General features: G+C 41.2%; 1 protein-coding gene across 1 annotated transcript in view; it reads right to left on the bottom strand.

The window, feature by feature from the left end:
* The window catches only part of LOC118212552 (serine-aspartate repeat-containing protein I-like), a 62,271-nt gene that overhangs the window by 21,205 nt on the left and 14,973 nt on the right, over positions 1-26,093 (bottom strand). The window contains exons 6-12 of the mRNA XM_035390526.1: positions 21,726-21,867; positions 16,500-16,578; positions 16,240-16,315; positions 9,742-9,852; positions 9,289-9,382; positions 8,968-9,173; positions 7,866-8,009 (exon numbers count right to left, since the gene is read on the bottom strand). Coding sequence (XP_035246417.1) covers positions 7,866-8,009; positions 8,968-9,173; positions 9,289-9,382; positions 9,742-9,852; positions 16,240-16,315; positions 16,500-16,578; positions 21,726-21,867 — 852 coding nt within the window. The remainder of the gene's footprint in view (positions 1-7,865; positions 8,010-8,967; positions 9,174-9,288; positions 9,383-9,741; positions 9,853-16,239; positions 16,316-16,499; positions 16,579-21,725; positions 21,868-26,093) is intronic.

Raw genomic sequence — 26,093 nt, 5'->3', positions numbered from 1 at the left:
GTTAGAAAAGTGCAGGCGCTGACATAATCCCGAAAGGAAGGCGGCAGTACCTGAGAACACCTTTGTGTGTGGTAACAGTAAGCAATTCTCTAGACTGTTCGTGAATGTGCATTTGCAGATATGCTTGGTTAAGGTCTATCTTGCAAAATTTTTGCCCCTTACAAAGTCCCGCAATCAAGTCGTCCATGGGGGGAAGTGGATACTGCGATTACTAAGGGGTTAGGTGAAAAATGTCGCGTCTGCACGTCCACTATTTCTCCGTAAGTCTTGGTCCCTGGCTTTTCGGGTTGTACTAGATTGCGCAACAGATTAAAAGTTTTAGGTCCCATCACGCTCAAAAATGTGGGTACTACCTTATTATCAGCAATCCTGTTTGCTTCAGTGAAAGAGTCAAAGCGCTCGATGTAGGAGTTCCACTGCTCCACATGCTCATCAAAGGGTCCACTATTTCCAATAACTCCAGCCATTTCCCTCCAAGGCTCCTGGTTATTATTCACTTTTACAAAATCACCCCATCATCTTCTTACCCACAAGTTGTCTGCTGAATCAATTGTTCTTCCCAATTCTTTGTTGCAATTCCTCTCTTTTTAGCTGCTTGTCCCACGTCACGTTTGCTAACTAGCACACTGCTACAACGACTGATGGAAAACAAAGTAATTTCTTAACCGTGAAAGGAAAAAAAATCAGACTTCCGCACAATCGTGCCACACAAGTTCATCCCATCCTCGTCACCACTTTTTGTTATGTTCCAAGATGTCACTCGTTTAATTACACTATATCACTCGGGGAGACAGCTATGTATTATTATGTGCTTTTTTAATGGTGCGTTACATTCCAAGCATTATTTATATACTCCATTTACCCCAAATACGGTAAGCAATGCATGACAAAATACACAACAACTTCACAATCACTAGCATGGAGGATATGCATGATTTCAGTTGGAGCGAAACTAAATGCTAACTAGCAATGTGGACAGATACTTCTCTATAGAATAAACTTTACAGTAGTTATGGAAATCAAGCTATTTGTTCTATGGCACTAAGCAGGGTCACAACGCTCTCATTTCCAGTCTTCAGTTGTACATTTTCTGCTGAATATGGAATCTTCACTTAACCTTAAGAAACTACACCGTAGCCCATAAAGGCCATGCAATATATATATATATATATATAAAACATAACGTAAGACGAGAACAAGCCATTCAGCCCAACAATGCTCGTCTATTCCTACCACTAAACTGTATTTAATGCTTAGTTTACCTAAAAATCCTTTATACCCGGAATCAATCTGGCTGCTCGTCTTCGGACCTTTTCCAGTGCCTCTATATCGTTCTTGTAGTACGGCCCCCAGAACTGCACACAATACTCTAAGTGTGGTCTGACAAGGGTATTGCATAGGGTGAGTATGATCCCCTTAGATTTATACTCAATACTCCTGGCTATGTATTCCAGCATCCTGTTGGCTTTTTTTACTGCTACGGCACATTGACCAGACCCTGATAGGCTTTGATCAACTATTACTCCCAAGTCTTTTTCTACATGTGCACATTCTAATTTTGTACCACCCATAAAGTAATCCTGTGTTTTTATTCCTCACATGTAGAACTTTACATTTAGTTACATTGAATTTCATTTGCCAGGTTTCTGCCCACTTCTGGATTCTGTTTAAATCTTCTTGGATTACTTTAGTAGATTCCAATCTGTTGGCTAAACCTCCCAGTTTTGTCTGCAAATTTAACTAGTGTAATTTTAATGTCCATGTCATTTATTTAAATGAGGAAGAGCAGTGGACCCAGCACCTATCCCTGTGGAACTCCACTTCCCACAATACCCTGCTCAGATAAGATCCCTCCTACTACTACCCTTTGTGTTCTATCCCGTAACCAGTTCCGAATCCATTCTGAAATGCCTCCTGTAATTTCTACTGTCCTCATTTTGATAATGAGTTTGTAAATGGTAAAATGGTAAATGGACTGCATTTATATAGCGCTTTTATCCAAAGCGCTTTACAATTGATGCCTCTCATTCACCCATTCACACACACACTCACACACCAAGGCTGAAAGGCTGCCATGCAAGGTACAAATCAGCTCGTTGGGAGCAATTAGGGGTTAGGTGTCTTGCTCAGGGACACTTCGACACGCCCAGGCCGGGGGATCGAACAGACAACCCTCCGACTGCCTCCCTCCGACATCAGTAAACATAAACTGGATTTTTGGTTTTTAACTGAAACTTGGTTAGATAATAATGGCAGTAATATCAGGAGACTTCAATATTGACATTGATAACTAGAGCCCGACCGATATATCGGCCATTATTTGACTTTTTTGACGACATCGGGATCGGCAGTTATGCAGCCGATGTGTCCGTATTTTTAAATAAGTATAATAAACAAAACAAAAAAACATTGATTATTTATCTGTACTTGTCTGTTCGAACATTGTAATTGCTATTTACTAGAATTATCCAGTAGAGGTAATACAAGTGTGAACTGCAGCAGCTGACGAGCTACTTTTGTAATAAGACGTTTGTCACTCGTGCCTCATCCAGTATTCTCCACTGCAAGACTTGTCTGCACAGATTTGATTGCCGCAATAAAGGTATGTATATTTAGTGAAAGTTTTTAATTAAATGCGTTTATACGACCACTATGTTTATCAATCCTCATTATCAAGCGAGCGAGCTAGCTAACATATTTGGTTCACTTTAGCAAGCTAGCTGGCTAGCAAGCCTTTATGAAGTGGCAGTGAGCACATAAGCAGCGTAGGATCTACATTTCCAGAGCACATCGCTGTATTCTCAAATAAATAACCAGCCAAAATAAAATGGTGATTGAATGCATCACACATTTGTTTTTTTAAATCTGAGATAATTATATTAGCTACTATATGATGCTGTGTCAATAGCCAATGCGATATTGCAAGCGAGTGTGTCATCTAGTCACGCGTCATCGTAGCAAGCTAACCAGACAGTAAAAACGCCGATAAAACACTTCTAACGTGGATCATTTTAAGCCATGTTATCTAGCTTTGTCGTGATAACATGAGAGAAGGATTGCTGTTGGAGAAGTGAATCAACCAACAGTTAGCGTGGGTAACCTGTACGAAAGCGCATTGTAGTTTTTTTCACGTATTTCATCCAGTCATTTTAATTTCATCTAACATTACGCTTGATTCACTCATTAGCTCCACTAGATAATGTCTTACTCTTTGAGATCATGTAGTAGAAATAAAATAAGAAAATATAATTCATTTAACTTACTGAGAATATATAATAAGAAATAATGAGGCTGTGTCAATAGCTAATGCGTTATTGCGAGCGAGTTTGTCATCTAGTCACGCGTCAGAGCGCATTGTAGTTATTTTCACCACCAAATTCTTATGGACAGGGAAGCTCGCTAGATAAAGTCTTACTCTTTGAGATCATGTAGAAGGAATAAAATAAGAAAATATAATTAATTTACTGAGATATAGATACTAAGACTATAGATACTAAGAAATAATAACATATTAATAACAACAACAATAATAATATTCATAAAAATACATGTTTGAAACTGGGAAACTGATTTTTTTAAATTAATTTTTATAGATGGCTGGAAAAGAAAGGAGTAAAAGCAAGGTGTGGAGTTATTTTGATTTCACACACTTAAAGATGGTGTTAATATATATATATATATATATATAATTTAATATCTTTTACATTTTTTTATCTAAAAAGTTCTTTGTGTGTTTATTTTTATTTGTTTGCTTATAAGTTAAATGTTCTTAAATATAGAAACTTTAATAAAATATAAGTTTTTCAAATTGATTTGAAAATGTTGCACTTTTTGACAAAATATTGGTCAAAACATCAGTAATCGGTGGGCTAAGACTCTCCAAATTCGGGATCGGCATCGGACCCAAAAATCCGGCATTGGTCGGGCTCTATTGGTAACCACACTGATGCTCATGTCAGAGAACTGATTAGTCTGTTAGAGGCTTTTGGACTATCTCAGCATGTATCCCGGCCCACCCATGAACGATGGCATACACTAGATTTAATCATCACAAAAAGTCTCAGTGTTACTGCGGTCTCAGCTCTTGATGTTGCCATTTCAGATAATTTCTGTGACTTTTATGTGTCTGTAAGCCCAGCATTACAAAGACGGGTAAAAACTGTTAAAAAACGTTACACATTAAAGCACAGCTAAAAGTTTTATGAACATAATGGTTAGATCTTGTGGAACAGTATAGTTGTAGAACGGCAAAAAAGAAAATGCCGGCAGGGAAGATGAAAATGGAGGAAGACAAAACTTCATGTTCACTATGATATTTACAAGGATAGACTTGAAAAATACTCTACAGTCCTTTTTCCTCCAAGATCATTAGTGAAAATCAAACAATACATATATACTTTTTTCCGGTGTTGATAGGGTAAACCCCCCTTCATTAATAGCCTCTGAGTTGCTTTCCACCTCAAAATGTGAGGAATTTGCTTTTTTCAGCAATAAAATTATCAGCATTAGACAAACTATTAGCACACTTACGTCAGGCTAGAAAGTAATGCCTCCATCTTCGGCACACAACAACAGTACAGGAGCTATGGCACATTTTACTGTTATTGACATTATAACATTTAAAGAAGCTGTACTGAAGCTCAAATCTTCTACCTGCTGCCTTCACCCTCTCCATTTTTTAAGGCTACTATTAACTGCTTAGCAGAGGAGGTATTGCAAATTGTTAGTATTTCTCTGCAGTCCAGTGTTTTCCCAAGTGCGCTAAAAACAGCTGTGGTTAAGCCTTTGTTAAAAAAGACCAATCTTGATGCTTCCAATGTCAGTAACTATAGACCAATTTCCAATCTCCCATTTCTTAGCAAGGCTCTGGAAAAAATAGTTAGTTTCAATTACTTAGTTTCAAATGGCTAATTTGACTGTTTCCAGTCAGGATTTAGACCGCACCACAGTACTGAGACAGCACTTGTCAATATCTTAAATGATATTTGGATTCACCCAGATTCAAATAAGCTTCCTATTCATGTACTTCTCAATCTCAGTGCTGCATTTGACACTGTTGATCACTTTATGTTGTTGGATAGATTGGAATAGTGTGTAGGATTATCTGACCTGGACAGGAATGACCTCATCTCAATTAATAGCTTTGTTTCTGAAAAGGTCAAAATTTCTTGTGGACTTTCGCAGGGTTCAATCCTCCGCCCTCTTTTATTCAATCTCTATATGCTTCCGCTCAGGCATGTGATACAAAAAAATAGTGTACAGTACCATACAGCGTGGACGACACCCAGCTCTATAGCTCTCTCTCCCCTGAAGACCTTAGTCCAATGGACTCAACTGTTCAATGCATTGAGGACACAAATGTCCCAAAATTTCTTGCTCCTAAACAAAGATAAAACTGAGGTAATTACATTTGGTTGTATAGCTAAGAGAAAAAATTTAAGGTTCAACGTGATACAAGCTAAGAATCTTGGTGTCATTGTGGATGCTGACCTTACTTTTAACGGCCGTATCAACAGTGTCAGCAAGATCTGCTTTTTATCACCTTAAAAACATAAGGAAAAAATGGGAGGCTATGTATCAAAACCAGACTTAGAGAGTCACTGCTGGTCCATGCTTTTATTACCAGCAGATTGGACTACTGCAGTGGCCTCTTCTCTGGTCTTCCCAAAAAAGGTGTGAGACGACTCCAGCTCGTTCAAAATGCTGCAGCCAGAATTCTGACAGGGACTAAATAAATAGATCACATTACACCTGTCCTAAGATCACTGCACTGTCTTCCTGTAGCCTCAAGAACTGATTTTAAGTTTTTACTTCTTGCTTATAAAGCACTGAATGGCCTGGTTCCACAGTATATTTTTGACCTACTTGTGGGTTATGAACCAACCAGGTCCCTGAGGTCATCTGGGACACGCCTGCTAGTAGTTCCTGGGGTAAAATCTAAATCTGGTGAAGCTGCTTTCTGTTATTATGCACCCAGATTCTGGAACAGCCTCCCAGAATATTTAAGATTGGCTTCAACTCTTGCCATTATTAAGAGTGAGCTCAAAAGCTTCCTCTTTCTGTAGCCTTTGACTAATGCTTTTTAAAATATATCTTATACAGTTTAACTTTATGTTTCTCTTTATTTTATAAATGTGTATATGCAAGTGCATGTTTGCTTTCATATGTATATTTTTTTGTATATTTTATGCATCTTTTTTCACTTAATTTTATACATGTATATACGCAAGTGTGCATTTTTCTGTATAAAGCACATTGGATTTCCTTGTGTTTGAAAAGTGCTATATAGATAGATCAGGCCTGGGCGAATTATGCACCGAACATTTTTTTTTAAATGCTTCAACATTAGATGTTCTTGACAGAGCTTGCTTGGTGCAGTGAAATCAGTCTGATTGTAAAAGAACAAACTCTGCCCATCGGGAAAGCCCCGCCCATCAGGCACTCCAAAAGGATAAACCCCGCCCATCTGGCACTCCAAAAGGATAAACCCCGCTCATCAGGCACTCTAAAAGGATAAACCCCGCCCATCTGGCACTCCAAAAGGATAAACCCCGCCCATCAGGCACTCCAAAAGGATAAACCCCGCCCATCTGGCACTCCAAAAGGATAAACCCCGCCCATCAGGCACTCTAAAAGGATAAACCCCGCCCATCTGGCACTCCAAAAGGATAAACCCCGCCCATCAGGCACTCTAGAAGGATAAACCCCGCCCATCTGGCACTCCAAAAGGATAAACCCCGCCCATCTGGCACTCCAAAAGGATAAACCCCGCCCATCTGGCACTCCAAAAGGATAAACCCCGCCCATCTGGCACTCTAAAAGGATAAACCCCGCCCATCTGGCACTCCAAAAGGATAAACCTCACTGAAACATCACTGTGTTTTCAGATTCCAGAGGTTATCTCATCACAACAAAAACTTTTGTTATGTCGAGATCAGAAGATAATGATTTGTGATCTTGAGATAACAAGACCAAAATATATACATTTATTGCATGGCCTCTACAAACTTCTGTAAGAAACTGAATTGGCATACAATCATAATATTTTGGAAGCCACTCACGCCCTCGCTCCTCAAGAGGTTCAACAAAAGCCGGAAGTGGATTTTCAGGGTTTTGTTATATTTTGCGAGTAAAATGCAATCAGATTTCAATCCGGAAAACCAGAGACGCATCTGACTACCAAGCGTAACATCAATGTGGTTAAATCTTATCCAGGTACAATCTAGATATAAGCTACATGAAATGACCAGGTGTAAATGAGGGTTGCAATGTGTGATACTTCATCTGTCATCTACTTGACCTATAGCAGTTTGGTTGTAGTATGGTGCAGTATATTCTGGTAGTGTGGGGTAATGTGTTGCAGTATTATAATGAGTGCTTGAGTGTGTGGCAGTGTGCAGTAGCTAGAGTGTGCAGTGTGTGTGGCAATGTGCGGTAGCTTGAGTGTGCAGCGTGTGTGGCAGTGTGCAGTGGCTTGAGTGTGCAGTGTGTGTGGCAGCATGAGATAGCCTGATGGTGCAGCGTGTGTGGCAGTGTGCGGTAGCTTGATGGTGCAGTGTGTGTGGCAGTGTGCGGTAGCTTAAGTGTGCAATGTGCGGTAGCTTGAGTGTGCCGTGTGTGGCAGTGTGCGGTAGCTTGAGTGTGCAGTGTGTGTGGCAGTATGCGGTAGCTTGAGTATACAGTGTGTGACAGTTTCCGGTAACTTGAGTGTGCAGTGTGTCTGGCAGTGTGCGGTATCTTGAGTATGCAGTGTGTGTAGCACTGTGTGGTAGCTTGATTACACAGTGTGTGTGGCAGTGTGCAGTAGCTTGAGTGTGCAGTGTGCGGTAGCTTGAGTGTGCAGTGTGTCTGGCAGTGTGTGGTACCTCAGCAATCTTTTCCCTGGCCAGTAGCAGTTCTTCTGGTTTGTTGGCCCACAGTAGCTTAGCCTCCATCTCCCGCCGTTTCTGCAGAGTGTTCTGAGCATCCTGCCAACGCTGCCATGCCCTGATACGCTGGTCGAAACAGCTCTGTATGTGCACAAACACACAACAGTGTTGATGAGTGTTTGTTTATATAGTGTGCATATGTGCTTGTGAGTTGTGAATGTGTGTATGGTTTTTGAGTGGTTACGTTAGTCTGTGTATGTTGGTATATTTGTGTGTGTGTGTTGTACATGATAGTGTGAGTTTGTATGCATGTAGGTTTGGGTGTATAGTGCATGATGTGTGTACATGCATGTTAGTGAGTGTGTACAGTGTGTTTTGAGTGTGTGTATGCATGTATGTATGTGTGTGTGCATGCGTGTGCATGTGTATGTGTGTGTAAGAGGCTCTTTACAGAGTATAATGGTGTGTGTGTGTGAGTATAATGGTGTGTGTGAAAGAGTATGATGGTATGTGTGAGAGAGTACAATGGAGTGTGTGAGAGTTTAATGGTGTGTCTGAGACGAAGTATGATTTATGGCCTAAAGACATACATATGTGTTTGCACATGTGTGAGTGTGTGTATGCATGTGTGCATGTGTGGGTGTGTATGATCATGAGTGTGTGTGCGCGCGAGTGCATGTGTGTGTATGTATGTGCCATTCCTCTGCAGAGTTCACTCCAATGGCTACCGGTCGCTGCCAGGATCAGGTTCAAAGTCCTGACCCTTGCCTACACTGCAGCCAACAGGATCGCCCCTATCTACCTGCAGGACATGATTCGATTCTATACACCTGCTCGGCCACTCCGCTCTGCAGCAGCAGGGTGCCTTGTACCCCCTCCCACCCGAGTAAAGGGATCATGGAGCTTCTCCACCCTAGCTCCCCAGTGGTGGAACGAACGTCTCCCTCACTACCCATCTTCCGCCATCTTCTTACATTACATAATGTAATGTAATGTATGTGTGTGTGAGTGCATGTGTGATGTATGTGTGAAATGTGTGTGACATGGGCGTTATGTGTGTGATATACAGTATCACGGTGTGCATTGGTGCAGTTAATACCCGCAACACCCCCAGCAGGCGAATGTAGTCTGTGAGCAGCTCAGCAAGGATGAAGTAATCACTAGAGGCTTGGTCCTGCTGCAGCTGCTCCACGTGCGCGTCCAGCTCGGCTAGCTGGGACAGCACACAGGACAGCGCTGCGTTATCCTCAGAGTTCCCCAACATCGCCATGCTCTTAGAAAACTGCGCCGTGCTGCCAGACAGTTCTGAGACACATACAAAACACAGAGCCTAATCAAACACTTTACGCACCACAATACAAACCCACACATGCCCATACACAACCTAGAGTATGTGTGTGAACGTGTGCACATCTCTCACCCTTTCTGTGAGTGATCATTGAGCCTACTATGGCGTGGAGCTTCCGCAGCTGCAAGTCCTCTGACTCAATGTGATGCAGCTTCTGTTCAAACCACTGAGTGAGAGGGGAGGGAGAGAGAGAAGGGGAATGAGGGAGTAAAAGAGACAGACGGAGGGAGGGAGAGAGGGTTAAGGGAGAGAAGAAGGGAGAAATGGAAAGGGAAGGAGAGTGAGGGAGGTAAAAGGAGAGTGTGAGAAAGGAAAAGGGAAAGAGATAGAAAGGAATAAAGGCAGGGATGGAGGGAAAGGAAGGGAGGAAGAAGAGGGAAAGGAAGGGAGACACAAAGGGAAAGGGAGGGAGGAAAAGAAGTAAATTAGAGAGATAGAGTTAATTAGTTTCCCTTAGCATTAATTATTTTGACCAATTATTTTCTATGATGAGCATTAGGTGCTTGGAAAGAAAGGAGCCCTTACAGCATCAGACTCATTCATCTTTACGGTCATCCGGCTGATGGCTTCGGTAGCACGGCTAATCATCTTAAAGAAGCCAGCACCATTGAAAGTGTATGCATCTGCCCGGGGCAACTGCAACACAAACACACACACACATATATCAGCAATTAAAAAATCCAGCACCACTGAAAGTGTGTGCATCTGCAACACAAACACACACACACACACGTACAGTGGGCTCCAGAATTATTGGCACCCTTGATAAATATGCATAAAAATGCTAAACTAAAAAATAATAGAGTTATTGACATAAGCTTAATTTTCCAACAGGTGTAAACTAGTGTGCTTGATTAATGATTAATTGGAATCACCCAAAGTCTTACATTTTTTTAAATAAAAAAAATATTTCCCCAAAAAACAGGTTCCACAATTATTGGCACCCCTGGTTTAATACTTTGTGAAAACACCCCTGGCAAAGATGACAGCCATTAGTCTTTTCCTATAATTTGTGATAAGGTTAGAGAACACATTTGGAGGGATTTTTGACCATTCCTCCATGCAGAACATTTCAGAATCATTGATATCTTTGGGTTTGCGCTTATGGACCCCCCCCTCTTCAGTTCAGACCACAGGTTTTTGATGGAATTTAAGTCTGGAGACTGAGATGGCCATTGGAAAACATGGATGTTAATTTCACTTAAGCATTTATGTTTAGATTTTGATGTATGCTTGGAGTCATTGTCCTGCTGGACAATCTACCTATGACCAAGTCCTAGCTTCTTAGCAGAGACAACCAAATTTTCTGCCAGAATTTCCTGGTACTTTGTTGAATTCATTGTGCCATTGATCTAATATAGTGCCCCGGGACCACTGCCAGCAAAACATCGTCAAAGTATCAATGACCCACCTTCATATTTAACAGTAGGTATGAGGTGCTTCTCCTGTATGCATTCCTCTTTTGCCGCCAAACATGTCGATGGTGTGTATGGCCAAAATGTTAAATTTTGGTCTCATCGGACAATAGCATTCTCTTCCAGTCATAATTCCAATGAGGTTTGGCAAGCTCCAGATTCTTGGTTTTGTTTATTGTGCTCAGTAAGGGCTGTCTTCGTGCCACCTTTCCAAAGAATTAGTTGGTATGGAGGTGCCATTTTATGTTTTTTTTTAGACTTGTTGACCGCAAGAAAAAAACCCATCTCTGCAATTTTTAAACAGTGATCCTTGGGTTATTAATGGCCTCCCTCACCATCTTCCTCACTGTCCGTGGGGACACCATGCACTTGCTTCCTCTTCCTGGCAAATTTGCAACCATTCCATATGTTTTACACCTTTTTATTATTGCCTGTACAGTGCTAAGTGGTATGTTTAACCGTTTATGTCTTTTTTGTACCAATTACCAGACTTGTGATGGTAAATTACCATTGGTCTCTTCTGAATTGACAATTATTTGGCTTTCCCATGCTGATGGATGACAAAGGAATTTTGTATGCATGTTACCTAATTTTTATTCTCTAGTGAAACTGGAAGTGATGGAATGACACAATATAGTTCCTAATTTAAGTAAAATTGTATTGCCAATTTCATTTTGTTTGATTTTACTTACAATAATTGTTAGGGGTGCCAATATTTATGGGACCTATGGTTTTCAGAAAAAATTTGATTACTTAATAAAACAACATGAGAATTTTATTGAAATAAAAGTATATAGTTTTCCCATATGTTTGAACATAACATATAGATTATAATCTGTGTCATTTATTATATGCAGGCTTTTATCTTCATTTTTATTAAGGGTGCCAATAATTCTGGAGCCCATTGTATATCAGTGATTAAACAATCCAGCACCACTGAAAGTGTGTGCGTCTGCAACACAAACACACACATAAACTTTTAGTCCCAGGAACTACTTTTCAAGGAACTAAAAGGTTCCTTCAGCCCATTGTTGTCTGCGTTTCCACCGCGGTCTAAAGTCCCGCGAAGATTAGGCAAATTAGCCCACTGACGTATGAAAAAGCGACATTGTCGTCGGTCCATCTGTCCTATGATTTCTTCTGTAACCCCATACTACCACCGAAGTAGCCTACATTATTTTCTAATAACTGGGACAGCCCGGAGGGGTTTATTCCACTTATATACAACGGGTTACCAACAATGACTACATATGGTTACTTTTGTATTTATTGATTTTTATCGATTTAATCACCTGGAATTGAAATATTCTTCTGCAGCCGTTTGGGAATATTTTACCGTTGTCAAGCAAAACTGTTGTTGGTAGTTGAACTTGGACCGTTGTTATGCAACAAATAGGACAGCTATAACAGGCCAATAGTCAGATTGTAACTGTTTTATATATCCTCTCAAACACATTCATTATGTTTTTATGCGAATATTCACTTGACATCCGAGGTGACAGAATGCATTCACATTTACAATATAACTGGCAACAACAGCAGAAAACATGCACACGTTGTAAACAATTTGCTGTTTGATTACTTTCTCATCGTCAATTCCATATAGGCTAATCGCAAAATGACAAGAATAGAACGAAAACTCGGACTTGCGTGAAAATTTAAATTAGCAGTGGTACAGCCACTGTTTGCTTTCCTTCGAAGTTACTGCTAGCCGAGCAGCGAAGTGTGCCCTCCAGATGCGAACCATGCACCATAAATTAGTCCATAGTCTTCCTGGTCTTTTTGTGGAATTGAAGAATGGCAGAATAAAATTACGGCAGTTTGAAAAAGCTAAAGGGACGATTACTAGAATTAACCTGTTATTTTACCCTGACAAAAAGTGCGGAAGGTGATTTCCAGTTTGCTTTTACTGTATCACCAATGTGAATTACGCAGAACTACCGCATACCTCACATAACTGTATCAAACGTTTTGAGTCAATTACAACGGGCTAACAAAGAAAATCCGGAAGAAAATATTCAGCAACCGAATTAATCCGTTTGAATGTTTTGGTACGTAATATGCTGTCCCAGCACGAATGCTCAGCATTTTATAAAACGAATACTAAAGCAAGAAAAGAACAGAAGAGCACACGTTATAATTCCAAGACGTTGGCAGGCTATAACCAAAACTAGGCTACGGCGCCGCATAACATACAAGTTTGATTTGAAGTTATTATGAAGTTATAATAAAAATTTTTAAACATGGCGGTTGAAATAAAACACTGCAAGTAGTCGACCAATCAGAAATTTTCAGCGCTTGCGCCCCACCCCAAAGGTTCCGGTACTTTTGGAAAGTACTACCCCCCGAACAGGAACTTTTTTGGGGGTTAAATAAAGCCCCCGGAACTACATTTTGGCCCTAGTTCCTGCGGTCGAAACGCACTGAGTTCCTCAAAAGGTTCCTAGTTCCGGGGTAAAGTTCCTGCGGTGGAAACGCGGCTATACATACATATCAGCGAGGAACAGTAACAGAGACATCTTCATACTAGTGACATCACAACATTGCCACACAAGCCAGACATGTCACCACATGAATCACTGCACAAACAATGAATCTATTGCAATATCAACAAAAACATACAAAAATACCAAGTTGCACGTATAAAGCACTGCCTGTAAGTCATTAATTAAAACATTCGAAAACTATGCCTCCGGTTAAAAGTATTGATATTGAAATTAGGCCAAATTACAACAAATAATATTGGCTATCTTAGCCCAGACAAATTAAACAAGCTCTTTTCCAAAGTAAAGCTTCCTAGTGTTTCCTAAATAATTTAATGTAACTTGGCTTAGTGTTTTTTCATCTTACCACCTAAAGAAAATGTGGCCACTTAAAGTTTGTGTCACATCAAAGTGTCAAGAACAAAACTAGCCTACCTTGTAATCATGTAGCTGTTGGAGTCATGAAACAATATTATGTGGGGGTTGCATGTGAAATGATAGAGAATGCATTGAAATTAAATATAAATGAGCTTCCCAAAAAGAATATACAGCTGTAAAAGCAACATTTTTTGGTAATTATTAGTTAGCAAGCAAACTAGCTTCCACAAAAAACCAAGATGGTGACCACAAAGTTCATACAATGTCCTTTTACCTGTTTACATACTGTCCTGAAATTGGCTAATTTCAAGACTAGATCATGTTATTGACAGATGTAGTTAAATGTACAATGGGGAGAATAATTGATTGTGGTATTGGAGCCCTTGTGGTGATGTAATCGGCAGGAAAAAGAAAAAGGAGAAAAAAGGCAAAATAACCCAGGTTTGGGCCATTATTGTGTGGACAAAGTTGTTTGTGAAATCTGTGTGTTTACATGAGATCAGAAGGTACAGAAGTTAACATATTTAAGGGCTGAGAGTCTGTGGTCATTGTGGTTATTTCAGTAAGAAACCCTGAAAAGTGGCAAACTCTCAGTGCTGTCGCATCAAGGCATAACATGCTGGATGGCATACCTGCCATCCCAATATGCATTAACCTCTTAGCGCAAAGCCCCTAGTGGTCGGCATGCCGGCGTGCCGAGATTACTAAACTCAAACATTCGGTGCTACTGCAGCCAAAGTGTGAGGTAAAAACAGAAACGCGTTGTTTTAGTTTCACTAGTAGACGATAAACGACAGCTATGCCGAAAACGGAGTTTCGCAGCCCCACCATTGTTGCTCTGGTCGTTCATTTAACACGCACCCCCTCCCTGCAGTCTCATCTACAAAACACCCCCCACCCTTGACATAATGGACAATATTGTCTATCTTGGCATTCATAAAAATATTCTTTCACCACTAAAAAAATCATACTCCGTCATAGCAAAAAGATAAACCCGACAATAGCCCTAAGATATGCCTATACAGCAGTGAAAACGCTGCTCACTGAATAACGAAATAAACGAGAAAATGTTTTTAAAAATGATACCATGTCATTCTACAGTCAATATCTGGGACTAAATATTGAATAAATATACAACCTTACTGTTGGTTTTACGTGTAGAGATGTCCCTTTTGAGACTGCGTGGTCATATATTGTCTTGGACAATCCGTATGGGAAATATACACGCATTTGTGACGCCTGGGTATCTTCCAAAATAGCTGTGCGTAATACCACACCTGTTGTTTACAGCGTCGTCGCCCTTTTTATTACAGTCTGGTTTGATTGAAAATTAATTTATTCAGTAGGTGAGAGTATAAGCTTTCTAATGATGTATAACATGTCTAATTCTGCTTTTGGAATAGCGTTTTATAGGTCAGCGTATCAGAAAATATTCTTAGCATCGCATTCACTTACGCATTCACTCTATGTTAGCAGAAAAATACTCTGCACCTAACAAAACTAATAGCTAAGCCATATGTTTGCTGATAGACCTAGCTGACATCGTTTTCTGGAGAAAAAACAGAAGCGAATAGAAAAGTATCATTGACACTGTCTCTGTCTCCATCTACTGAACATAGATGAGATTTCATCATTGCTATGTAAGTATTACTGCTCAAAATATTTTGGTTATATACGTTATTTTTGTAATTGAGTATCTTTAAATAGGTTAGTGGTGTTATATAATGTGGATATTTCACACTGTAATGTAAGCGTTAGATGGTAGTGTAATAGTTTTTGTGAAGCATGCAACAGTGATGACGTGAAAGTTGGAACATTGCCAAAACGTGGCGGACGGTTGAAAATTGTTTTCGTGTCGTCCCATCCCCATACAAGAAAACATACCAGAGTACAGAGTATAGAAATACACACAAGAGTTAATTATTACACATTTAGGTACTGTACTGCATTGTGTGACAATATTTTTGCATTATTTTTTAAATCTGATAGCAATGTTTCATCTTAAACCTTCATAAGGGGCTCATTTATATGCTTTATAATGGACAAAAAGCATTTTATTAAAATTTGGAGAGATTTTGGATATGTTTCTGGACCCCTAGATATTTTAGACCACTGTACAGACTGAAAGCTTGTAATTCCCACTTGAAAATTTTGCAACAGTGATTTTCTTGAGTCAAAACAGTTGATTTGTAGTGAAATACGTGAATATGTTGTGATTTACAGAAATGCATAATTTAGGCATTTTGGATAGATTTGGAGACGCTGGGTACACTGCTTAGTTTTTGCTTCATACATCTATAGTAGTTCTACATATCCACCCTTAGATTTTATGAACTTGTGGTCAAGATGTTTTTGATCTAGCACATGTATAGTTTAACCTGATGTATATATGCAATCTCTCAGTATTTCATTGCAAACTTAAAAAGTGCAAATTCATTTTAGATTTTTTGTCAAAACAATTGCATCTGTGGCACTTTATTTCTTCCAAAATTATGAATATAAACTAATCTGCGTTAGTATTGTAAATTGTACAAATGTCTTGCTTCATTTAAGCCATTTTTTAAGTATCTGTGGTGTTCACATCTGGAGTTATAAAGCTTTAAATAGGGTACCCCCTAAATGGGCAAGGATTTGCAAGATTTGGCTTGTGCGCTAAGAGGTAAAATCAGCATTTACCATTTGGCTGATAAGGGCTATTTTTGATAAAGAGCTGTAACACTGAACCAGCCTCAGCACAACACCCCTACCTCATCTTTCTCCAGGAATTCCAGGACATCCGGGTCCTGCACGAGAGACGGGTGGGACACCACCCTCTGCAGGTACCTGAGGAAACAGCATGTCATACAAGTACGTAGCGCATCTAGTTCTGGTGATTCTGGATGTTGGGGTGGTTTATGGTTGTGGTGGTTTTTATTAGGTTCATGGTATTGGTGGTGGGGGTTTGCAAAGGTGGTTTCTGATGTGGTGATGATCTATGTTTGTGATACAGAACTTGCTGAAGTCTTACCTCTCCAGGGCTGCTCTCCTTCTTTCTGCAAACTCAGTAGATGAAGAATCCTCTTTTCCCACTTTCACCTTTGTCATCCCTGTCAAACCACAACACGTTTACTTAGTTGCTGTCATGCAAAAGATGCAACCTCAAGCCAGAATCAGTCCACTTCCTAAATTAACAATGAACAAAGCAGAGAACACATTGTGTTCAGATGGTAAGATGAAAAAACACAGGGCCAAGTTACTTGAAATAATAGGAAACATTGGGTGGCAGCATTGCTTTGGAATATGGCTTGTTTAATTTGTGCCAGCTAAGACAGCCAATATTGTTTCTCATCACTTGGCCTAATTTTGATATCAGTACGTTTAATGGCATGATTTTGCCAGTTTTAATGACTTATATACAGTGCTTGGTATGCGTGAGTAACTTGGGATTTTTATATGTTGAAAATGGGTGTTTCTTCAGATATCATTTCTTTTTGTACTTTGTCATTGATAACAGTGATGCATATAAATGTAGGTTATGAGAGACATGTATATACATACATACATGCAAACACACATAAATTGTAGCTCAAAGAAACACATGGATATGGATTCAGTCATTTTTCCTGTACCGTGAATGATAAATAAATAAAAGTGTCATTTTTTTTTCTCCATTTTTTAATGGAAGTGTTTTTAATGTGGCGTTGTAGACATGACAGTCTATGAGAGTGAGAGTCTTCAAGTGTTTGTATGTCAGCAGAGGATAGGGCTTGCTAACATTAATTTAGAAAGGTGGCATTTTCAGGTAGCTACAGTAGTTAAGTAAAAAAGGTAGTTAAACGATAGAAATGCCACAGCAGTCAAAAATCAATAAATCTGCCATCATGAAATGCATATGGCTCCCCATTTGTGACTTTTGCAAAACACATACATTGAAGATTTTGATATAATTTGAATGTCAAGATTGCATAAGGGAATAAAGTGTTAACCAGTTATAAATAAAGTACTTAATTAAATGGCATGAACAGCTTTGCAATAAAAAGACATTCTTTACTTTAATGCTATCATTTGCTTGTTCTTTTTAAGAAAGTATCTCAGTAAGCACAAGCCCAAATACAGACGGAATATAGACATCTACAGGAGTGGAAATCTTGGTTGGCCAATGTTTCAAAATAAACTGGGTTTGCTAAATTTAACCATAATTTAGTTCAGTTTTTACTTCCATATAGCATGGCTATGTCCTAGCCAGCCAGTAAATGTTCACATTTCAATACAATATAGCTGATCTTTCACTGAATGTCTAGATGGTAACTAAGCTATATAGCTACAATCTAAACTTTCAGTAAAAGACCGGCTGGATTTGGTTGAAATAACCAGCTAGGACATAGCCAGGCTACATCAGGGTAAAACATGAACAAAAGGAGGGATAAACAGCGCTAATATTCAGTTTATGTGAAAATATCTGTCAACCTATATTTCCATCCCTTCAGATGTTCAGATGCCATCTATATTCGGGCTTGTGCTCACTGGGAGATGAACGATACAGGAATGAAACGATGTTATGGGGAGTTTGCATGTGAAATGGTAGAGAACGGATTTCAGAAATATAAATGAGTTTCCCCACAAAGATTATACAGTTGAAAAAAGAAATAGTTTTAAGCAATTATTAAATAGCAAACAAGATTGAGTAATGAGTTAAAAGTTTGCCTGAGCCTATGGTGGGACTTGAACCCGAGTCTTCCAGGCGTCCAAAGGTCCCAGAGGCAAATGTGTTACCAGATGAGCCACAAGCCAAGTAGTTGTGGCGCCCGCAAATTTATTAGTTTAAATATATACAGTTGCAATCTAAATTATTCAACCCCTGTAGAAACTGTAAATATTTTTAAATGTATGCTTTTTGGGAGACTTGAAACTAAAAAGACAACATACCACTTGTGTGTTCTGTTAAAATTCAAAATAAAAATGTATTTTTAAAGATTTCCTAGTAGCATGTAAATTTTTTATTTCAGCCATATCATAAATATTCAACCCCCATTCAATATCACCATTTTAAAAAATATTTTCTGGTCTGCAGAGTGACTAAATTTTGTGGAAACACACTCAAAGACATGCATGTTAGGTGCACTCCTGCAGTTTCCCTTGACTAAGGTACTGGCCGCAGAACTGGAGTTGGTCCCTGGGCGCTGCACTGTGGCTGCCCACTGCTCCTAAGTAACTAGGATGGGTCAAATGCAGAGGACAAATTACCCCACAGGGTTCAATAAAAGTATATCTATCTTATCTATCTTAAGCCCTTAGGAAATCCATAACAATACTGTTTGCTTCATCTGTGATAAAATCCACCGATGCACTTCTTCGCATCAATTTGAAGCTGACTAGCAAACATGCCAAAGACAAAGGAGCTCTCTCAAAAGTTAAGAGAAGAAATTATTTCATTGCACAAAAATATCTCCAAGATATTGAAAGTTCAATGAGACTCAACTGGCAGCATCATAAGGACGTTTAAAAGTCATGGAATAGCAGCAAACCTACCTGGACGTGGAAGGAAGAGTAAAGTTACATCAACTGGTATCAGGCACATCGTAAGAACTGCTGAGAAAACCCCTCATATTACTACCAAAGGCTTACAGGATGACATTTTGAAAGCTGGAACAAAAGTATCAGTACAGATGATAAGAAGGATACTGAACAAGCAAGGCCTTCATGGCCGGACACCTCACCGCACTCCACTCTTAACCAGTAAGCATATGAAAAATCGACTTGAATATGCAAGACGTCATTTGGATAAGTCTATGGAGTTGTGGGAGAATATTTTATGGAGTGACGAGACAAAACTGGAATTGTTTAGACCCATGGATAAGCGGTATGTCTGGCACAAGAAAGGTGCAGCTTATGACAAGAACACCATCCCCACAGTCAAGTATGGAGGTGGTTCAGTCCTTCTGTGGGGGTGTTTTTCTGCTTCCGGTACTGGCAATTTTAGTTTAGTTTATTTATTTGATGATTCACTTTAAAAGGACAATTACATGGTTGCAAACACCAATGTACATGCACAATCTTCAGTGTGTGACTGGCACCATGGATTCCTTGAAGCACCAGGCCATTCTGGAGAAGAATGTGATGCCCTCAGTGCATAAGCTGAAGCTTGGTGATCATTGGACTTTCTAGCAAAACAATGATCCCAAGCATACATCCAAGTCAACCAAAGCTTGGTTCAGGGAACAATCTTGGAATGTCCTAGACTGGCGTTCTCAGTCCCTAGATTTAAATCCCATTGAAAATCTTTGGAGGGATTTGAATAAAGCAGTGGCATCACGAAAACCAAAGAATATTGATGAACTTGAAGCATTTGCACAGGAAGAATGGGCCAAGATTCCAAGAGAGAGGTGTCAGAGGCTTGTGAGCACTTATAGGAAGCGTTTATTGGAAGTAATAAAAGCTAAAGGATGTTCCACAAAGTACTGATTTTGGGGATTGAATAATTTAGTCATTGATTTTTTTGGACAGAATTTCATTTTTTTTCTTATAACAAATAGTAAACTCCGCTCTATGTTTTCAAAATCACTTGAACATGTTCTAATAAACATGTATTTCTGTCTACAAAGGCCTTAGTTGATACATTGTCATGAAATTTTATTCACATCACAAAGACATCTTATGGGTTAGAGGGGTTGAATAATTTTGATTGCAACTGTACATGTCCACTTTGCGTGCATATCTGATGTTTTTATTGGCAGATGTAGATAAATGTCCAGTGGGAAGATTTATTGTTTATGGGCTTGAAGGATCTGTGATGGTATAATCTGGCAGGAAAAAGAAGAAGAAGGAAAAAATGCAAAATCCCCAAAATTTGGGCCTTTATTGTGTGAACATGTAAAGTTGTTTGTGAATTCTGTCTGTCTACACAAGGTCAGATGGCACAGAAGTTAATATTTTAAGGGCTGAGAGTCTGTGGTCATTGTGGATATATCTGTAGGAAACCCTGAAAAGTGCCAAACTCTCGGTGCTATACAGGCATGGGGCATGTCGCCCTAACAAGCTGTAACGTGGCAGGATGGCATACCTGCAATCCCAATATTTCAATAGGGGAAGGAGTTTTCAGTGTTTTGAAGTTACATGATCAAATGAATTAGGAACGTGGAAGAATGAAGAAGGATAAGGTTTTAGAGATAAATCTTGATACATGTCTGTCACACGCCAAGCGTGACACCCCGGGGAGGGAGATGAGGCAGTCCCGGATAACACCGTTGTCTGTCACATGGAGAGAGAGAGCGCACCAGCACAAACATGAAATAAAATAAATGGACACCTTCACCCTTCCCCCTCACGAGTTACGGAAAAAAACAATAAACTAAAACAACAAGCTAAAATAACAAAGACAAAAGAAAGTAAAACAGAGCAGCAACTTTTCTGTTCCCTGCTCTGTCGCTGACCTGCTTTCCCGGCCAGGTCCAGCTCCTCCAGCATCCCAGCTGAGGATTCCTTTCTTTTTAGTGCTCAAAATAAAACTAAAGGAAAATCATAACTGCACTCTCTGTGTTAGCTCCCGGTCTCGGCCCAGAACTGTGGAGAGCAGCACACCTTTAAGTACCTGGGCCTAATGCAGCCCAGGTGCGTGTGCTCTCTCCACCAGCCGGCGCAACCGAGACTAATCCGCCTCTCCGGCAGACCAACTGCTACAATGTCCTTTTTCATATTTTTATTCATTTATGTTTTAAATGGTATCATAACCAAACCTATTCAACATATCAAGCACTGGGTTAAGGACTACACAAATACGACAGTCTCATCAAATGATACCTCATTTTGTAGCTCTGACTCATGTTCTTCAACATGACATGAAATATGCAGAAGTAAAATTTTTAAACATGTATCCAAAGTATGTGTTTGATGATAAACACAAGTGAATATAGTGATAACTGCTGAGCTACTAACCCTAACCCTTAGCTACTCCAACATCTTGCTGTCTTCACAAACCCTACAATAGCAGAATGAGGCAGGGCACATGCTGCCCCAGACAGAACCAATGCCACACAAATGCCACATCAGGAACTCATGAGTTAGCCCTTCAGATCAGGAACTCATGAGTTAACCCTTCAGATCAGGAACTCATGAGTTAACCTTTCAGATCAGGAACTCATGAGTTAACCCTTCAGATCAGGAACTCACAAGTTAACCTTTCAGATAATTCACCACTTTTTACAAAAAGTGCACAGCTCTCCCTCTTTTTTTTTTACATGACTGGGATGCTACTTACCAAGAATGCTCTTCTCTGGAGGAGGGGGCACAATGTATCCTTTCTGTGAGTGTTTATCTGTCAGTTTTTCATAAAGTCCCAGGAAGTCACTGAACCTCCGCATGACAGTAAAGGTCTTTCTGTGGAACATGGGCAGCATGGTCTGAAAAAAAAGTAGAATTAAAGTCTCGCTTTGATTGTTTCCATCTGCCTGTGGCTGTTCACAAACTGTGCTGCATAAGAAGCTACTGCTCTTGACTTGCTGAAGCCAGTCTGGCTAATTTCTGGTTTTCTTTGTGCTCCCGGCCTTGCATTTTTATTTTTTTGTTGATCTTCAATACACAGTAAATAGTGATCAAGCATCTTTGTAGGCCCTTTTTTGTTTATTATTTTTGAGAGTTGAGGACAGTCAGGGTGATTAATACATTATACTTAGTTATGATTGAAAAGGTGACTTGCAGAAAGTAATCCCCCCTCTTCAATCATTTTCCAAGCTCCCCACTAACTCTGCATCCTCCACCCTGACGTCATCTCTCTCCTCAGCACTCGACTCCCTATGCCCCTTCGTCCCTAGGCCAGCACGTTCATCCCCTCCCAGTCCATGGATGTCTGACATCCTACGCACCTCCAGGGCCACCCTCCGCGCTGCTGAGAGGAAGTGGGCCAAATCCAGGGACCCATCTGACCTCTCAGCCTATCAGTCTCTCCTGACAGAGTTCTCTTCTTCTGTCACTGCCGCTAAGGCAAAATTCTACCAAACCAAAATTAATAACTCCATTTCTAACCCTCGTCAACTTTTCTCTATTTTCTCTTCTCTCCTCAGCGTGCCACCTCCTCCACCCCAGTCTTCCTTCACTGCAGATGACTTTGCAGCATTCTTTGACGAAAAGATTGCAGACATCCGCAGCTCCTTTGCCCCCTCTGCGTCCTCCGCCCCCTCTGCGTCCTCCGCCCCCTCTGCGTCCTCCGCCCCCTCCGCGTCCTCCGCCCCCTGTTTCTCCACATTTTCTCTCCTCTCAGACACTGAAGTCTCCCAGCTTCTGCTCACCCACCGCCCTACCACCTGCGCCCTCGACCCTATCCCCTCATCTCTCCTTCAAGCAATCACACCAGACATCCTCCCTTTTGTCGCCTCCCTCGTGAACTCATCTCTATCTTCTGGATGTTTCCCCTCATCCTTCAAGAAGGCCCACATCACCCCGCTGCTGAAGAAACCCACACTAGATCCTTCAGTCATTCAGAACTACCGCCCGGTATCTCTCCTCCCTTTCCTATCCAAAACACTGGAACGTGCTGCATCTAACCAGCTCTCTGCTTTCTTCTCTGAGAACAACCTGCTTGATCCCCACCAGTCTGGCTTCAGGCCTGGCCACTCGACTGAGACTGCACTCCTCTCGGTCAGTGAGTCACTCCATGCCGCACGAGCAGCCTCTCTCTCCTCTGTCCTGATTCTTCTAGACCTCTCCGCTGCATTTGACACTGTGGACCACTCTACCCTCCTGTCCTCCCTGGCAGCAACAGGGATCCGCGGCACAGTCCTTGACTGGATTGAGTCCTACCCCTCTGACCGCTCCTTCCAGGTTGCCTGAGCGGGTAAGGTATCACCACCCCGTCCCCTCACCACCGGAGTTCCCCAGGGCTCAGTCCTTGGTCCCCTTCTCTTCTCCATGTACACCAGATCCCTTGGCCCTGTAATATCTGCCCATGGCTTGTCCTATCATTCCTATGCCGGCGACACGCAACTCTTTCTCTCCTTCTCCCCATCGGACACACAGGTCCCTGCCCGCATCTCCGCTTGCCTGAGGGACATACAGAGCTGGATGGACAATCACCACCTGAAGCTCAACCCAGGAAAGACGGAGCTAATCTTTATTCCTGCTCTATCCTCTCCCCTCCTCGACTTTTCCATTTCCTTAGGGGACACCGTAGTGACATCATCACCCTGCGCCAAGAATCTCGGAGTGATGATGGACAACAGGCTGTCCCTCTCCAACAACATTGCAGCAGTAACCCGGGCATGCAGATTTTTCCTATATAACATCCGCAGAATCCGCCCCTTTCTCACCACCTACTCAACCCAGCTCCTGGTCCAAGCAATGGTTCTATCCCGCCTGGACTACTGCAACTCTCTTCTGGCTGGACTACCAGCATCTGCCACCAGACCCCTGCAGCTCATTCAGAATGCTGCGGCTCGTCTGGTCTTCAACCTCCCCAGACACTCCCACGTAACTCCCCTGCTCACTACCCTCCACTGGCTGCCTGTTATAGCTCGCATCAAATTCAAAACATTGGTCCTAGCATACCAGGCAGTCAAGGGATCAGCCCCAGCATACCTTCACAAGATATTCAAACCCTACATGCCAGCCAGATCCCTCCGTTCTGCTACCTCAGGACGCCTAGCACCTCCCCCTCTTCGCACCTGCACTTCCAGAACACGTCTCCTGTCTGTTCTGGCCCCACGATGGTGGAATGACCTCCCTGTGGAGGTCAGAACAGCTGAGACTGTGAACAATTTCAAACGACGACTGAAGACCCACCTCTTCAGGCTGCACCTCTCTCCATCCCTCCCTTCCCCCCTGTAAATGACTAAACTTAGGGTTGTAACTAGGCAGCTGTTTCATAGGTTACTTAGTTGATGCGCCTGTCTTAACGACTACTTGTATTTTTATTTATTTTTATTTTTCCATAGATTGCGTTGTTGCCGTTCTCGTTGTTAGTGTTAATCAGTTTAACCATCAGGGTCCAAGTTGAACTATGCGGTTGTTCCCTGTACTTGGACCGGTACTTCTCTCTAGGGGTTTCGTCATACTTGTTCCTGGTTATGGTTATACACTTTGTTGTACGTCGCTCTGGATAAGAGCGTCTGCCAAATGCCTGTAATGTAATGTAATGTAATGTATTATACAAGCAATTATATACAATTTCATAGCTTGGTAACTTGATTAACATATTTCACGAAGTGCTTAACATTTACTTTTAATAGAATATATATAAATATATATAGTATGCTGTTTCACCCCGTACCATGTGTCTGTTGCAATGTAAGCAAGAGGAGATGCAGTATAAATCCAGCAGAGTACTCCAGCTTGGCAGGATGGCATACCTGCCATTCCAATGAGAAATTTCCATTCCATACTAACAGCACATACAAGTGTGCTGAGCATTATTAGCAAAGGCTAACAGGTGTCTCTTACGACTAATGTAAATATGACAATATCAAATGACAATATAAATAACTGAAATGTTACAAGCAGTAATACTTACATGTTTGTATACATTCTAGCTAGTAGGGGTGGAGGGAGGTGCCCCTATTTGTATTTGTATCTGTATTTGTTCAACCAACAAAACAATTTGTATTTGTATCTGGATAAAAAAAACAAAAGTGGACACGGTATAAGCCGGAAGTGGGCATGGTTTAACTTTGCAGCTGTATAAAATGCCATAAATTCTTGATTTTTACCATTATGATCACTGGTACTGCTACTGTTGCAATATTAAGGCATTAAAGTAATGGTTCTGCAATGACATCAATAATAGTCCAATTTCACAACAGGTAATATGCTTTTTAAAGCTGTATTTAATTAACAATGGCATATATCGATAGATAGACCTGGTCATGCTGAGGAATTGCTCCTCCTCCGATCCCACAGTGACCCCTCTGCACCAGTCCGACCACCACTTAATTTCCTTCTCCCTCCCTCTTGCTCCCCTCCCTCCCTCCCCTCCATCCACTCCTACTGTTATGGTCCACCGTAACCTCCGCTCCCTCTCTCCCTCCTCTCTCGCTTCTAGTGTCACTGCTTCACTCCCCCCTCTTGAATTCTTCTCCAACCTTCCCACTGACTCTGCATCCTCCGCTCTGTCTTCCTCGCTCTCCTCAGCACTTGACTCTCTCTGTCTTCTAGTCTCCAGGCCGGCACGCTCGTCCCCTCCCAGTCCGTGGATGTCTGACCCCCTCCGAACCAACCGGGCCAGCCTACGTGCAGCGGAGAGGAAGTGGAGGAAATCCATGGCTCAATCTGACCTGCCTACCAGTCTCTGCTAGCTACATTTTCTACTGCTGTAACCTCTGCTAAAATTAATTATTATCAAACAAAAATTCACAAATCTGCCTCTAACCCTCATCAACTGTTCTCCATTTTCTCTTCTCTCCTCAGCACTCCTCCTCCCCCACCTCAGTCCTACCTCGCTGCAGATGACTTCGCGGTTTTCTTCGATGAGAAGATTGCAGACATCCACAGCTCCTTCACATCCACTGCCACCCTTCTCCACTCCCCCCTCTCTGTCCCCTCACCTTGTTTCTCCACTTTCTCTCCCCTCACTGACTCTGATGTTTCCCACCTGTGCTCTTGACCCTATCCCTTCCTCTCTCCTCCAGACTATCACACC

Source organism: Anguilla anguilla, chromosome 14 (assembly GCF_013347855.1).
Source record: "Anguilla anguilla isolate fAngAng1 chromosome 14, fAngAng1.pri, whole genome shotgun sequence".
Taxonomy (NCBI): domain Eukaryota; kingdom Metazoa; phylum Chordata; class Actinopteri; order Anguilliformes; family Anguillidae; genus Anguilla; species Anguilla anguilla.
Note: the sequence above shows the minus strand (reverse complement) of the source record. Positions and strands in the feature narration are given on the sequence as shown.